General features: G+C 41.5%; 1 protein-coding gene across 10 annotated transcripts in view; it reads left to right on the forward strand.

Annotated features, from left to right (window-relative positions):
* Positions 1 to 15,378, forward strand: part of LOC112221064 (prominin-1-A) — a 113,521-nt gene extending 98,143 nt beyond the window's left edge. For 2 of the 10 annotated variants that reach the window (XM_024383145.2, XM_024383147.2), the window contains 11 exons: positions 4,980 to 4,997; positions 6,850 to 6,903; positions 7,066 to 7,146; positions 7,234 to 7,302; positions 7,963 to 8,052; positions 9,747 to 9,862; positions 10,843 to 10,866; positions 11,288 to 11,356; positions 12,545 to 12,648; positions 13,227 to 13,259; positions 13,689 to 15,378. In XM_024383145.2, the coding sequence (XP_024238913.1) occupies positions 4,980 to 4,997; positions 6,850 to 6,903; positions 7,066 to 7,146; positions 7,234 to 7,302; positions 7,963 to 8,052; positions 9,747 to 9,862; positions 10,843 to 10,866; positions 11,288 to 11,356; positions 12,545 to 12,614 (591 nt within the window). In that variant the 3' untranslated portion in view covers positions 12,615 to 12,648; positions 13,227 to 13,259; positions 13,689 to 15,378. The other 8 variants (XM_024383151.2, XM_024383149.2, XM_024383146.2 and 5 more) reach the window with 6 other exon arrangements.
* The last annotated feature ends 876 nt before the right edge of the window (positions 15,379 to 16,254 follow it).

Raw genomic sequence — 16,254 nt, forward strand, 5'->3', positions numbered from 1 at the left:
TTAATATCAAATTTACGTAACTATTCAGACCCTTTACTCAGTACTCAGTATGACGCTACAAGCTTGGCACACCTATATTTGGGGAGTTTCTCCCATTCTCTGTAGATCCTCTCAAGCTCTGTCAAGTTGGATGGGGAGCGTCGCTGCACAGCTATTTTCAGGTCTTTCGCAGAGATGTTCGGTCGGGTTCAAGTTGGGCTCTGGCTGGGCCACACAACGACATTCAGAGACTTGTCCTGAAGCCAGTCCTGCGTTGTCTTAACTGTGTGCTTAGGGTCGTTGTCCTGTTGAAAGGTGAACCTTCACCCCCAGTCTGAGGTCCTGAGTGCTCTGGAGCAGGTTTTCATCAAGGATCTCTCTGTACTTTGCTCCTTTCATCTTTCCCTGGATCCTGACTAGTCTCCCAGTCCCTGCCTCTGAAAAACATCCCCACAGCATGATGCTGAAACCATCATGCTTCACCGTAGACATGGTGCCAGGTTTCCTCCGGATGTGACGCTTGGCATTCAGGCCAAAGAGTTCAATCTTGGTTTCATCAGACGAGAGAATCTTATTTCACATGGTCTGAGAGTCCTTTAGGGGCCTTTTGGCAAACTCCAAGTGGGCGGTCATGTGCCTTTTACAGAGGAGTGGCTTCCGTCTGCCCACTCTACCATAAATGCCTGATTGATGGAGTGCTGTAAAGATGGTTGTCCTTCTGGATCTCCCATTTCCACAGCGGAACTCTAGTGCCCTGTCAGAGTGACCATTGGGTTCTTCGTCACCTCCCTGACCAAGGCCCTTCTCCCTCGATTGCTCTCAGTTTGGCAGGGCGGCCAGCTCAACGAAGAGTCTTGGTGGTTCCAAACTTTTTCCAATTAAGAATGATGGAGGCCACAGAGTTCTTGGAGACCTTCAATGCTGCAGACATTTTTTGGTACCCTTCCCAGATCTGTGCCTCGACACAATACTGTCTCAGCGCTCTACTGACAATTCCTTTGACCTCATGCCTTGTTTTTTTTTCTCTCAACCTGTGGGACCTTATATAGACAAGTGTGTGTCTTTCCAAATCATGTCCAATCAATTTAATTTACCACAGGTGGACTCCAATTAAGTTGAGAAACAACTCAAGAATGATCAATGGAAATGCACCTGAGCTCAATTTCAACTCTCATAGCAAAGGGTCTGAATACTTAAGTAAATAAGCTATTTCTGTTTTACATTTTTAATACATTTGCAAACATTTCTAAAAACCTATTTTCACTTTGTCATTATATAGGGTATTGTTTGTAGCTTTTTATTTAATACATTTTAGAACAAGACTGTAACTTAACAAAATGTTGAAAAAGTCATGGCGTCTCAATACTTTCCGAAGGCACTATGCATATGTATACATTCACCAGGACAAATCAATCATATCTTTAGCTATACCTCACACCTATATTTGGCTCCTTAAAAGACATACTTCATATACATACACTACCGGTCAAAAGTTTTAGAACACCTACTCATTCAAGGGTTTTTCAAAACTATGAAATAACACATGGAATCATGTAGTAACCAAAAAAGTGTTCCAACAAATCAAAATATATTTTATATTTGAGTTTCTTGAAATATCCATCCTTTGCCTTGATGACAGCTTTGCACACTCTTGGCATTCTCTCAACCAGCTTCATAAGGTAGTCACCTGTAATGCATTTCAATTAACAGGTGTGCCTTGTTAAAAGTTAATTTGTGGAATTTATTTTCTTCTTAATGCATTTGATCTGTTTTGTTGTGACTAGGTAGGGGGAGTATACAGAAGATAGCCCTATTTAGTGACCAAGTCCATATTATGTCAAGAACAGCTCAAATAAGCAAAGAGAAACAACAGTACATCATTACATTAAGACATGAAGGTCAGTCAATATGGAACATTTCAAGGTATTTGAAAGTTTCTTCAAGTGCAATCGCATAAACATCAAGTGCTATGGTGAAACTGGCTCTCGTGAGGACCGCCACAGGAATGGAAGACCCAGAATAAGTTCATTAGAATTCCCAGCCTCAGAAATTGCAGCCCAAATCAATGCTTCACAGAGTTCAAGTAACAGAAGTAACAGATCTCAACATCAACTGTTCAGAGGAGACTGTGTGAAATCAGGCCTTCATGGTTGATTTGCTGCAAAGAAACCACTACTAAAGGACACCAATAATAAGAAGAGACTTGCTTGGGCCAAGAAACACGAGCAATGGATATTAGACCGGTGGAAATTTGTCCTTTGGTCTGGAGTCCAAATTGGAGATTTTTGGTTCGAGCCCCATGTCTTTCTTTGTGAGACGAACAGTAGGTGAACGGATGATCTCTGCATGTGTATTTCCCACCGTAAAGCATGGAGGAGGAGGTGTGATGGTGTGGGGATGCTTACACTGTCTGTCATTTATTTAGAATTCAAGGCACATTTAACCAGCATGGCTAGCACAGCATTCTGCAACGATATGCCATCCCATCTGGTTTGGGCTTAGTGGGGTATCATTTGTTTTTTGAAAGGACAATGACCCAACACACCTCCAGGCTGTGTAAGGGCTATTTGACCAAGAAGGAGAGTGATGGAGTGCTGCATCAGATGACCTGACCTCCACAATCCCCCGACCTCAACACAATTTAGATGGTTTGGGATGAGTCGGACCGCAGAGTGAAGGAAAAGCAGCCAACAAGTGCTCAGCATATGTGGAAACTCCTTCAAGTGTCACGCCCTGACCACAGAGAGCCTTTTTATTCTCTATTTTGGTTAGGTCGGGGTGTGACTATGGTGGATAATCTAGGTTGTTTTATTTCTATGTTGGCCTGGTATGGTTCCCAATCAGAGGCAGCTGTTTATTGTTGTCTCTGATTGGGGATTATATTTAGGCAGCCATTTCCCCACTGTGTTTTGTGGGATCTTGTTTATGTGTAGTTGCCTGTGAGCACGCCATAGCTCCATAGTATAATTTGCTCTTAATTGCTCTTAATTTTTTGTGCGGTTCACTTCAAATAAAATATGTCGAACCGATTTCACGCTGAGCCTTGGTCCGAATGTGATTACGACGATCGTGACATCAAGACTGTTGGAAAAGCATTCATCATGAAGCTGGTTGAGAGAATGGCCAAGAGTGTGCAAAGCTGCCATCAAGGCAAAGGGTGACTATTGAATATATTTTGATTTAACACTTTTTTGGTTTCTACATGATTGTAGTAAAAATAAAGAAAACCCCTTGAATGAGTAGGTGTTCTTAAACTTTTGACCGGTAGTGTACAGTCGTGGCCAAAAGTTTTGAGAATGACACAAATATAAATTTTCACAAAGTTTGCTGCTTCAGTGTCTTTAGATATTTTTGTCAGATGTTACTATGGAATACTGAAGTATAATTACAAGCATTTCATACGTGTCAAAGGCTTTCATTGAAAATTACATGAGTAAATTTTTTCAGTGTTGACCCTTCTTTTTCAAGACCTCTGCAATCCGCCCTGGCATGCTGTCAATTAACTTCTGGGCCACATCCTGACTGATGGCAGCCCATTGTTGCATAATCAATGCTTGGAGTTTGTCAGAATTTGTGGGGTTTTGTTTGTCCACCCGCCTCTTAAGGATTGACCACAAGTTCTCAATGGGATTAAAGTCTGGGGAGTTTCCTGGCCAAGGACACAAAATATCAATGTTTTGTTCCCCGAGCCACTTAGTTATCACTTTTGCCTTATGGCAAGGAGCTCCATCATGCTGGAAAAGGCATTGTTCGTCACCAAACTGTTCCTGGATGGTTGGGAGAAGTTGCTCTCGGAGGATGTGTTGGTACCATTCTTTATTCATGGCTGTGTTCTTAGGCAAAATTGTGAGTGAGCCCACTCCCTTGGCTGAGAAGAAACACACATGAATGATCTCAGGATACCTTACTGTTGGCATGACACAGGACTGATGGTAGCACTCAACTTGTCTTCTCTGGACAAGATTTTTTCCAGATGCCCCAAACAATTGGAAAGGGGATTCATCAGAGAAAATGACTTTACCCTAGTCCTCAGCAGTCCAATCCCTGTACCCTTTGCAGAATATCAGTCTGTCCCTGTTGTTTTTCCTGGAGAGAAGTGGCTTCTTTGCTGCCCTTCTTGACACCAGGCCATCCTGCAAAAGTCTTCTCCTTACTGTGCGTGCAGATGCACTCACACTTGCCTGCTGTCATTCCTGAGCAAGCTCTGAACTGGTGGTGCCCCGATCCCACAGCTGAATCAACTTTAGGAGACGGTCTTGGCGCTTGCTGGACTTTCTTGGGCGCCTTGAAGCCTTCTTCACAACAATTGAACTGCTCTCCTTGAAGTTATTGATGATCCGATAAATGGTTGATTTAGGTGCAATCTTACTGCCAGCAATATCCTTGCCTGTGAAGCCCTTTTTGTGCAAAGCAATGATGGCGGCACGTGTTTCCTTGCAGGCAACCATGGAATGAGGAAGAACAATGATTCCAAGCACCACCCTCCTTTTGAAGCTTCCAGTCTGTTATTTGAACTCAATCAGCATAACAGAGTGATCTCATTAACACACATGTGTTAATGAGAGAATCACTGACATGATGTCAGCTGGTCCTTTTGTGGCAGGGCTGAAATGCAGTGGAAATGTTTTTGGGGGATTCAGTTCATTTGCATGGCAAAGAGGGACTTTGCAATTAATTGCAATTAATCTGATCACTCTTCATAACATTATGGAGTATATGCAAATTGCCATCATATAAACTGAGGCAGCAGACTTTGTGAAAATTAATATTTGTGTCATTCTCAAAACTTTTGGCCACGACTGTACATACAGTATAAATACATGATCACAGTAGCGCACATATGTTTCTCCCAAAATACCATAATATCCCCATAAATATTCTAAGTTATTCCTAGTACTGCATTCATATCACATAGAAATGCTGAGTTTTAGAGATCTGTCTTATCTTTTCTTTCTATATTTCTCCTTTAACTCTTCCTACTTCAATTAATGGCTGCCAAGAAATATGTTAGAGCGAGGGTAAGCATGTGTCTCCAAAATGTATCTTTGTCCGTCTGTACTGTCGAGGGCTCTGTTCCATTCTCCCATCATTTAAAGCTCATATTGACTTTTTATTTTCAAATAAATGAAAGCCTATGCCTTGCTAATATCGATATCAAACAATATCGATATCATATCAAATTACAGTATTGGTGCCCACAATTAGTTATACATGTTCCTTGTACCTCAAATCCAAGGGGCTTCCCTGGCATGCCCTGACCATTACCATGAACTTCCATTCTCTTTCAGACCATGGTAGAGATTCATGAATGAGATTTGTTAGTACACCACACTGATTCAGACCCGAATGACATGATTGTAAAAAGTGCAAGATTAGGTCCTTTACAGGCTATGTAAAAATAAATCAGTCTTTAGGATTTGTAGATTAGTCTGTGTGTAATTTGTTAATCCTGCAATTATACTTCAAATCTGGTGCATGTGCTGAATAATTACCATGTACGTATACCAGCATGGATTTAATCCTTTGTCATGTTTTCCACATATAGGTTATCACTTGTCTACACTTGTTCAAATAGTATTGAGACATTTTATTTGTGGTTTCTACATACAATATATGGGAAAAAAGTATGTGGACACCCCTTCCGACAAGTCAGTTCCTCAAATTTCTGCCCTGCTAGAGCTGACCCAGTCAACTGTAAGTACTGTTATTGTGAAGTGGAAATGTCTAGGAGCAACAATGGCTCTGCCACGAAGTGGTAGGCCACACAAGCTCACAGAACAGGACCGCTGAGAGCTGAAGCGCGTAGCACGTAAACATAGCCTGTCCTCGGTTGCAACACTCACTACCGAGTTTCAAACTGCCTCTGGAAGCAACATCAGCACAACAACTGTTTGTCGGGAGCTTCATGAAATGGTTTTCCATGGTCGAGCAGCCACACAAGACTAAGATCACCATGCGCAATACCAAACATCAGCTGGAGGGGTGTAATTGGAGCAGTGGAAAAGCCTTCTCTGGAGTGATGAAACACGCTTCACCATCTGGCAGTCCAATGGACGAATCCGGGTTTGGCGGATGCCAGTATGACACTACCTGCCCGAATACATAGTGCCAACTGTCAAGTTTGGTGGAGGAGGAATAATGTTCTGGGGCAGTTTTTCATGGTTCAGGCCCCTTAGTTCCAGTGAAGGGAAATCTTAATGCTACAGCATACAATTACATTCTAGACGATTCTGTGCTTCCAACTTTGTGGCAACGGTTTGGGGAAGGTCTATACAGAAATGGTTTATCGAGATCGGTGTGGAAGAACTTGACTGGCCTGCTCAGAGTCCTGACCTCAACAACATCTAACACCTTTGGGATGAATTGGAACGCTGACTGCGAGCCAGACCTAATCGCCCAACATCAGTGCCCCACCTCACTAATGCTCTTGTGGCTGAATGGAAGCAAGTCCCCCCCAGAAATGTTCCAACATCTATTGGAAAGCCTTCCCAGAAGAGTGGAGGCATTTATAGCAGCAACTCCACATGAATGCCCATGATTTTGGAATGAGATGTTCGACGAGCAGGTGTCCACATACTTTTGGTATAGTACTGTATTTTGCAACACATTCCTCATGACCAAAATCCACATGAAATAGCCATTGTTGTTGCTGTTGTTGTAGTTTCATATGAAGCATTTTCCTCCCAGTGGGAACCATGCCGCTCTTCTTTCCCATTGTGTGATAAAACTAGAACCGTGTCTTCAAGCATCATGGTGATGCTTGTGCCTGTCTTGTCTCCTGTTGTGTGTTTTTAGGAGTTATTACTGTCTCTAATCCCTGACCTTGTATCTCTGGGGTGTTAACTTGTGTTGTGCATTTCCCCTTAAAAGAGTACGCTGAATCAGAGCATTAGACTACTCGAAAGGACTGCCTCAGATCTGCCGGTAAGTGGGCCTCCTACAAACCATCTACCCTAACAGTTCACACTGTCTCAATCAACATCAAGCATTCGTAATGCATCCATAAACACTGAATAAAGACTACGTAACAGCTCCATAGACTGTTATGAAAGCATCTTGAGCATTCTAATGCTGTGTCCTGTCCAGAACAAAATCACTGATGTGCTGAAGACCATCGAAGCGGCCCAGTATCTCATCTCCCAGAATGCAACACATGTCGCCATCCAGGTGACTAAGATGGCTTCCCAGTCATTGTTTACATTTCAGTGCTAGGATAAAACACAGTAGGTAACATATTATCCCTTTCTCTATTAGGAAACAGAAAAGTACAAGCAAACCATTGTTGGTTACTTCAGGCAATACATAGAGTGGGTCAGGACCTCCGTAAGTATTTGTGCCCCAACAGTTTTTGAATGCCTATTACAGTTCTTATATTAGACTTATGACGTAGAAGATAAACTAGTGTTAGCTCCCAAACTATGTTGACATACAGCTTATCAACTGCTCATTCCCTGAGAATGTTAAGACTCTGGGGTCTAAAAATAGAAAGAACACAAATGGAAACCAACTTTGGAATTTCCTCTGTGAGCTTTGAACCTTGTTTTTTCCCCTCTGGGCCTTGAACCTTGTTTTCCCTGTGAACCTTGTTTCCCCTGTGAGCCTTAAACCTAGTATCCCCTGTGACCCTTAAACCTTGTTTTCCCCTGTGACCCTTGAACCTTGTTTTCCCCTGTGACCCTTGAACCTTGTTTTCCCCTGTTGAGCCTTGAACCCTGTAGCATAAGGAGGAAATTAGATAAAGCAGTACTGAGTGCTGGTAAATTACTGTTGTACTGTTTGAAAAGACTGCTTTTCACAACTTTATTGAATTGTGCCAAAAGTAACAGCTCTGCTGACTTGTTTGCAGTCAACTTAGTCATCAGTCGTCCATGTGTAAAGCTATAACATCCATTCATTTTCCAGAAATTCCAACCGACAACTTTCATAATTGTTCGCCAATAGTATAACTGTAACAGATGCCCTTTGTCTGCATGGTTTACCCAGCTGACCATGGAGGTAGCAGCCTGCAAACCCTTCAGCAACATTGTGGACACAGTGGAGATCGTAGCCTGCAGCTTCTTGGTCGACTCGTTGGTAACTAAAAAAGCAATATAAAGGGTCCTTTGAAAACATGCCTGAAACATCAGTTGGGTGGTTTGTATACGGGGGGGGGGGGGTTGGTCTCTGGAGAAGGATCACATGTTACTATACCGGAATACTTTTTTTGTGGAATAGTAGTGAAGGCATCAAAACTATGACATAACACATATGGAATCCTGTAGTAACCAAAAAAGTGTTAAATCAAAATGGACTTTAGATTCTTCAATGTAGTCACAATGGATTGGTGTTTTACCAAATAGGGCTATCTTCTGTATACCACCCCTACCTAGTCACAACACAACTGATTGGCACAAACGCATTAAGAAGGAAAGAAATTCCACAAATTAAATTTTAACAAGGCACACCTGTTAATTTAAATGCATTCCAGGTGATTACCTCATGAAGCTGGTTGAGAGAATGCCAAGAGTGTGCAAAGCTGTCATCAAGGCAAAAGATGGCTACTTTAAGGAAAAAGCTGGCTACAGTACTTTGGCTAGTCACCCCCCTCCAATCACACACAGCTACACACCTCACCCCTTCAAATCACACCTACACACCTCACCCCCCACAATCACACACACCTACACACCATTACCCCCAACCTCGCCTGATTTAGAACGTACAGGCCCCGAAATCCAGCACATGATCAGTGAGAGCTACTTGGCAGTGCGCAGTGGGGCACCCTACAGAGTGATGCAGAGATGGGGAGCGAGAGACAGAGCCAGAAAAAGAGAGGAGAAGGATATAAAACCAGCCTTACATAATCCCGACATCTGTCCTGTCGGCATGGGGCCTTATTACTAACACACTCCCAATGGCAGGAAGCATCTCTGCCTCCCCTAATGAAGTGGAACAAATAGCCACTCAGGGACTCCATAGGTTCCAGCGCCAGCTAATTGACTTGGACTGGGAACAGGATGTTTCTGGACACTCAGCACCGACCAAAGCGCTTGTTAAAGTTCAATGGGTAATTTTACTAGTGTCCCGGAACAAAGGTACAGGAACACAGGAAAGAGTTAGTGCTTCTAGTCATTCCACAATAGCTACACACCACAATAGTTTCCACACTGAGTCTATAGAGTAGAGAAGAGAGAACAGCACAGTGTATCTGGTAAGGATGGAGGAATGGAGCTGGTTACCTAACATGGAAACAGAGCAAAGCTGTGTCGCTTTGACTATCAGTGGGATTGGAGGGGAGCCAAATGTATCATGAGAGTGTTCATTCTCTAAAACAGACTATGAGGCTGTTACACACTGTTATGTCATAGCTATGATGACTTTATGACTCAGTGGTTTTCTCATTTAGAGCTGGCTAAACTGCCCCCTCTACACAAACATGCACAGACACACACAGATACACACTGCAGACATTGATGTCCAAAATAAGTCCTTTATGAATCTACAGGGCTGAGAAGTGTAGACAGTCTATGGTGCTATACTTCATACCTAAAGCTCCAGTGTTGAAAAGTTACCCAGTAATGAAATAATAAATGATTCATATGTTTAACATTTTGTTCTACCTAACCATTGCTATACTTTATTTCATAAACCAGTATACCATATGTCTTGATCATTTACTCAACGTTTTGGTGGTGGTAAATCTAAAGAGAACACAAACACAGGGCTGCTTTATGTCTGGATATCGGATCCACTGACACGGCATTATCTCTGTTTTCTCTGTTTCTCAGAACACATTCTGGTTTGGCCTAGGCTGCTGCGCCCTGTTCCTCCTTCCTAGCATCATCCTGTCAGTAAAACTGGCAAAGTTTTACCGTAGAATGGACACAGAGGATGTTTACGATGAGTGAGTATCTCTACTCCACTTTTAATATTGTGCTGTCACAAACAGTTTGTCATATCTGGAAAGAACCATTGGATCATCCTCTTAATTCAACTATAGCTGAGGTTTGGAAGTTCCCTGCTGTTAATTTGTAGTGCAACCCAGTGATTTGTTTGATGTATGGGGATCCTTATTACAGCCTTCTTCCCTGCCAATGGCCCACAACACCTAGCACTTTCCCCCTGCCTATTTGGTTAAAGAGGCCATACAGTTGATTTGAGGCCTTTGCGCCCCGCCTCGAAAAGAATCTAGGGCAAACACTGACTTTTTAGACCCTTATTATACGCATTAAAGAGACTGAAATGGGGAGGAGTCAGGATTACAAAGTGGTAATTAACACAATTTGATTCAGTCCCACAACCAACAAGTTAAATATGAGGTTATAGATAGAATTGCTTCTGTGCTGTGGTGCTAGCTACTCCTTTCTTTCTTGTTTACTATCTTTTCCCCCCTCTTATGTCTATAGCTTTATAGTAGTAACTTAGTAGTACATAGTAGTAACTTAGTAGTAAGTAGTATTAATAGGAGTAGCAAGTTACAGTAACCTAACTCTTTCTACTGCTTCATTCTCTCTCTTTGTCTCGATCTCTTTTCCCTTGCAGTTCATCTGTTTCTGGAACTTGGCATTTTACTTTGTGATAACCATTCCTACTATTTCCATATTCTTCATCCTTATTTTTCATTTAATTTCTCTCTGTCAAGCACTTTGCACTGTAAGAAAACAAACAGCGTATTAAGAGTTGTGGAATGCTATTCATGTTGTTTTATGCATCCTTCAGTCGCCCTCGCCTCGCCCAGGCACTTACAGTAGTGAATTAATGCCATAGACAAGTCACCAAGTGTCTTGATCAATGACGTGTATCGATGTCACCTGATCAGTACTATTGTGCCCAAAACCTTCTAGTGCATTTCATTAACATTTTTGCTTTTTTGTATCTTTGTAGCATTGAGACAATTCCCATGAAAACGTAAGATTCATTTTACCCATTTTACCTCTCCTTTCTCCTTCTAGTATATCTCATTGGTACGTCTGTGCTTTTCTGTGGATTTTGTACATAGATCTCATGGTGCTGGTTTGACATTTTTAGCTATGAAATGCATCTCTTGGTGGATCATTTTGGATTTGCTTTGTGTGCTATCTTGAAGAAATTACCCTTGTTGATCATTAAGGGCTCTTACAACCATTATCTTACAAAAGCAAAATTCCACCTCTGTTTTTGTAAGTTAAGATGTAAGATAAAATGCTGTGGTTTATACGTTCACAACTTTCTATTTGGAAACATTTGTCTAGAATCCTATTCCTATTTAGAGAAAAGCCTTTTATTGCTGAGGGTTGATAGCATGCCATGTCTCTTACCTCGTGTTTTTTTATGCAATGTTTTGTTTCAGTATGGAAATTGGTAATAATGGTTATCATAATGAGTGTTTACAAGGTATCCAAAACCCTGTAATGACAAGGTAAACTAAATATAAAGCAGGCCTACGGAAATAATCCATTTGCATGGCATGTTTCAGGGAGGGATGGGGGCAGGGGCGGCATGTTGGCCTGGGGGCAGTCAGTCACTCAGTGAGATGGTTAAATAAGGTAGATGGGACACTGCATGTCCTAGGGGTTTGGCTAGCCCCTCAGACACATCTGGAGGTCAGCTGGACTCTCTGCTTTGTTGCGGCTCCAGCATTGGGAGGTTGTGAGCAAGGTAGCTAGGCCACTGTTTACGGCTTGTGTGTTTTGGGTTTGGCATGACCTTTGGAGCATTACTAACTTACCCACTGCATGCTCTGTGCACTTGATCAAGTGACATAAAATTCCCTGCATGTCTTGTCTTCTTTAGAATTGGGAAAACTGCTGTGAATGTACACGTGATCATTTTGCTCAAAGAGAGGCTAAAAGAGAGGCAAGCATGTATGCTTTGGTGTGGTACTGAGACAACTGCTCATGTGACTAACTTCTTCTAACAACCTCTAACGGCATGGTTTTCATTGAAATGTACAAAAGACATCTCTGGACAGCCAACATGTTTAAACTATAACAGTGTCCAGACACAGAGAGCATCTCCACAGAATGACTGAAAGGGGAAAAGAACAATAACCAACCTGCCACCTAGGGTTTGTCATATTACAACCAACCCAATAATCAGCAGTTCACCATGGTTGGCTTGTCTTATTACAACCGACCCAATAATCAGCAATTCACCATGTTTGGCTTGTCTTATTACAACCAACTCAATAATCACCAATTCACCATGGTTGTCTTATTACAACCAACTCAATAATCAGCAGTTCACCATGGTTGTCTTGTCTTATTACAACCAACTCAATAATCACCAATTCACCATGGTTGGCTTGTCTCAAAGTCAATAGAAAATAATTTTGGATAGAGTGGTTATTATTCCTCCAGTTCAGTGCACATGCAGCATGTGTATGGTGACTGCATGCATCATGCCATCCCTGGTTGGCCTCAAGCCCTCAGCAAGTGTCCATGGAGTGGTTCTGCTTTCTGTGTCTTGGGAAATGCCTGCCCCGTTGCTCTCGTCAAGTGAAGGACCTGGAAGCGAGAGGCAGGGTCTTACAAAATGGTCGACCCTCGAATGTTCCCTGTTCCTGCCATTGATGTTGTCCCCCATCTCTGTACCCCTGTGCCTCTAGCATCCCTGCCTATGACACTATGACTAGGTTCCCAAGGGCCTCAGCTCCCCCTAGGCATATCGACTGGTGAGAGAAGGCCGGGCTTTTTGACCGGCTCCAGAAAGGTACTGAGAACCACTGATCACTGGGACGACGTCTCTCCATCCACCTCCTCAGCATTATCCTCCCTGCCTTGTTCTCTCTTCATGCCATAACCTGCTGGTTGTCTGCATAGCATTGCCACTCTGAAAAACTTCCAGAGCTTCCACAGACTCTTCTCTCTTGTCTCATCCTTTGCTTGACACTATAATTTTCTTTATTTTTCTTATGCTACCCCCTCTTCACAGCTTGTTTTAGCGCTTTTATGTCTGCTTCACTGACTTTGCAGAAAGTCTTCACGGTGAGGATTGCTGTTTTTGGAATCACTTATAAACCTTAAACCGCATATGGTTTGATGGTATTTGTGTCTAACCACTTGTAAACTTACTGTAGACCAGACCCGCTGTGTGTGTTGGCTATTCCTATTGACTTATACAGTTTAAGACTAAAGTCTCACTTCTCTCATTTCAAAACTCACATTTCATTGCTTTCATTTCTCCCTCGAGTCTCGCAATGGCAAAAGCAATAAGCTTCTGAATTATCCAATTAAATCTGATGCATATAAATGTAAATATTTTCTGATACAGTATCTTCTCTTCTACAGGGTCATCGGAAACTGGAACTGAAACACTAGATTGTACGTTACCACTATATGATTTATATGCTGTTAGTATTTTCTACGATCACTTTTAGCAGAGAAATATACCACGTTATTGGCTATCCATGTAGAAATATACCATGTTATTGGCTATCCGTGTATAAATATACCATGTTATTGGCTATCCATGTATAAATATACCATGTTATTGGCTATCCGTGTAGAAATATACCACGTTATTGGCTATCCGTGTAGAAACATACCACGTTATTGGCTATCCGTGTAGAAACATACCACATTATTGGCTATCCGTGTAGAAACATACCACGTTATTGGCTATCCATGTAGAAACATACCACGTTATTGGCTATCCGTGTAGAAACATACCACGTTATTGGCTATCCGTGTAAATAATTTTACATCAGTGCATTATTACTCAGTGTTGAATTATATTTCATCTATTTTTAGGACCCCATCCACTTCCCACCCCTTGAACAAGACAAAGCTCAGAAAATATGTCCTTACTGGCAGAAGAAGCCCCTAACAAGAAGCTGATGTCTTTTGTATGTGTTCACCTGGCCCTCTCTTCCTCTATCTCCATGGATCTATTTACTGACAACATCCTCCTGCCCAGTCACAACCTCTTCTGGATATCCAGTGTCCAATAGGACCCCCTCAGACACTACACAAGGTGTTGTCATCAACTCTTCCTTTGATTTTCCCTGGGGAACAATAAGGAAGGTGTACATCTGAGACAGTGTCGGTTGACCTTCATCCTTCACCACACACAGATGTCACCACACACAGCTGTGCCTGTGTTTACATTAGTCTGAGCCGAGGCTGAGTTCAAACTGCAGACACAACAACAATACTCTCAAACCTTTTGTACTTCTTCTGTGTTTTGTAAAAAGCAACTGAAAAGGTATTTTGAAGGTCATGTAGAGCTGTTAGAAGAACATTTCCATTTCTTGTCATAGTTGAATGATGTTTTACTAACTGATTGGGAGAGATGTTTGAAACACAACCTCGGTGTGGAAAAAGACTTGAAGGTCGTGGATCGTAGGCCTATATGTTTGTGCTTGAATAATATAAGGACAATTACAAAATAGCATGACTTTTGTATGTTTGCAACATTAGAAGACAGACAGAGGTTGTTATCCTTGCTGAGGCATACTGACAGATGACTGTTAGACCTGTTTAACCATAGAATTTTGACTGAAGACCACCATATTTGTAAGATATGAGGAAATATCTCATATCAGTGCATAACAGGTGGAATGTCACATGAACCTGAACAGAAATGTCAGGAGACTATAACATTCCTTAGTTCGTTAATTTATTAACAATAATGCAAAGTATCATGTAGAGTAAACTAACACGGCATGTTAATCAAGATATTTTTTGGGCTATTGTAGTGGTCAAACCTTAAAGTGGAGAACTGCTATTTGAAGCCAAATTCTATTCTTACTGTAGGTCTCAGGTCTTTAGTTGTTTAACAGTTATGCATAGTATATTGTTTCAATATTATAATTTTTTATCCCACAATAGCTATTGGTACCTATGGAACTACAGAAGGGTAAATGTATTGAAGAGTTGTTTGTATATAAGAGATGTATTGCTTAAAGTGAATGATGACACCCGGATGGATTATGCTGAAAAACATTAGCGTGCTGTACATGCCCCACCCCGATAATATCACCCATCTGTTCTCACTTCCTTTACAGGTTATGTTCCTTCTCCACCACTGTCTGCTTCGTAAAGATGGGGGTCATTAGCCTACTTAACTACCATGTGCTGTCAATCAAATGGCATTAAGCCAGTAGAGGTTTGTTGATGAGAGGAGTGAGGACTTCTTAATGGTTTGCATAACTGATCTTGCCCATTGCGTCTCGGACAGAAGCTTCACTTCCCAATAACTATTACTTAAGTACATGCCTGCAGACTGCTACCTGTGTATGCTTATTACATCACACGCTATTTTACTGAGTGCTTAAGACAGACATTTTGTATGCACCATCTGGTTAGATAGTGAGTGCAATGTTTACTGGTTGTTTTAAGGGTAAAACGGTAATGTTGGCACTGCTGGTGCCCATTGGAAATGAGTGCCCATGATGAAGATCTGAAGGTGTATAAATTGTGAATAAAACATTCAATTTCATTCTTGTACACAATTTTTTTTTTTAAATGTGTCTCACCAAGTGACTGCTGGAGAAACCAAACATTCTCGAATTGAAAAAACCACAGGTTACGGGAAGTGTTTAAGGGCAAGAGGTCTCCTATTTTGGACACTGTGTCCTTTGTCTTGTGTAAAGCGTTATCTACATATGATCAGGAACATTTGACATGAGACAGTGGGCTGGCACATTTGAGATATTACCAAAAAGACCAGTCTTATATGTTTCCACTGTCGGATATAGAACATGGCGTACTCCATTACGTACCCGCTATTTTGAAAAGGAGATTATCATCTTTTCCAATGGGCTAGGAGGACTTGACGTTTTTCACAGTCATTTGGCACCCACACCTACTGTACATCTGTGGAGACCAGATATACATTTTCTAGTCCGCACATACCACATGACCACTTCTCCCTCACCCTAAATGTGCAACTGGTTAAAGAAGATTGGGTAATGCTTTTATACTTTAGAGGGAGTCATTGGATACCTTCAAGATGATTCTATTTATAATCTTAGGGAATTGTATTTTGATTATTAACCATAGCTAGGGTTGCAAAGCTACTGGTAATTTACGAAAGTTACTGGAATCTTCTATAATTTTGTTATTAACAGAAAATCTATGGTAACAATGGTAATTTATATTTGAATAACTTTTTGAAAGGATATATAGTATTCATTTTTTATATCTGTGTCTATATTGTCCATGAGTTTCTAGTAGAGAGACCATATTGTTCAAAAGAAAATAGCCTTTTATTTAATTTTATTTATTTATTTCACCTTTATTTAACCAGGTAGGCTAGTTGAGAACAAGTTCTCATTTGCAACTGCGACTTGGCCAAGATAAAGCATAGCAGAAG

The sequence above is a fragment of the Oncorhynchus tshawytscha genome, linkage group LG21 (genome assembly GCF_018296145.1).
Source record: "Oncorhynchus tshawytscha isolate Ot180627B linkage group LG21, Otsh_v2.0, whole genome shotgun sequence".
Classification (NCBI taxonomy): Eukaryota; Metazoa; Chordata; class Actinopteri; order Salmoniformes; family Salmonidae; genus Oncorhynchus; species Oncorhynchus tshawytscha.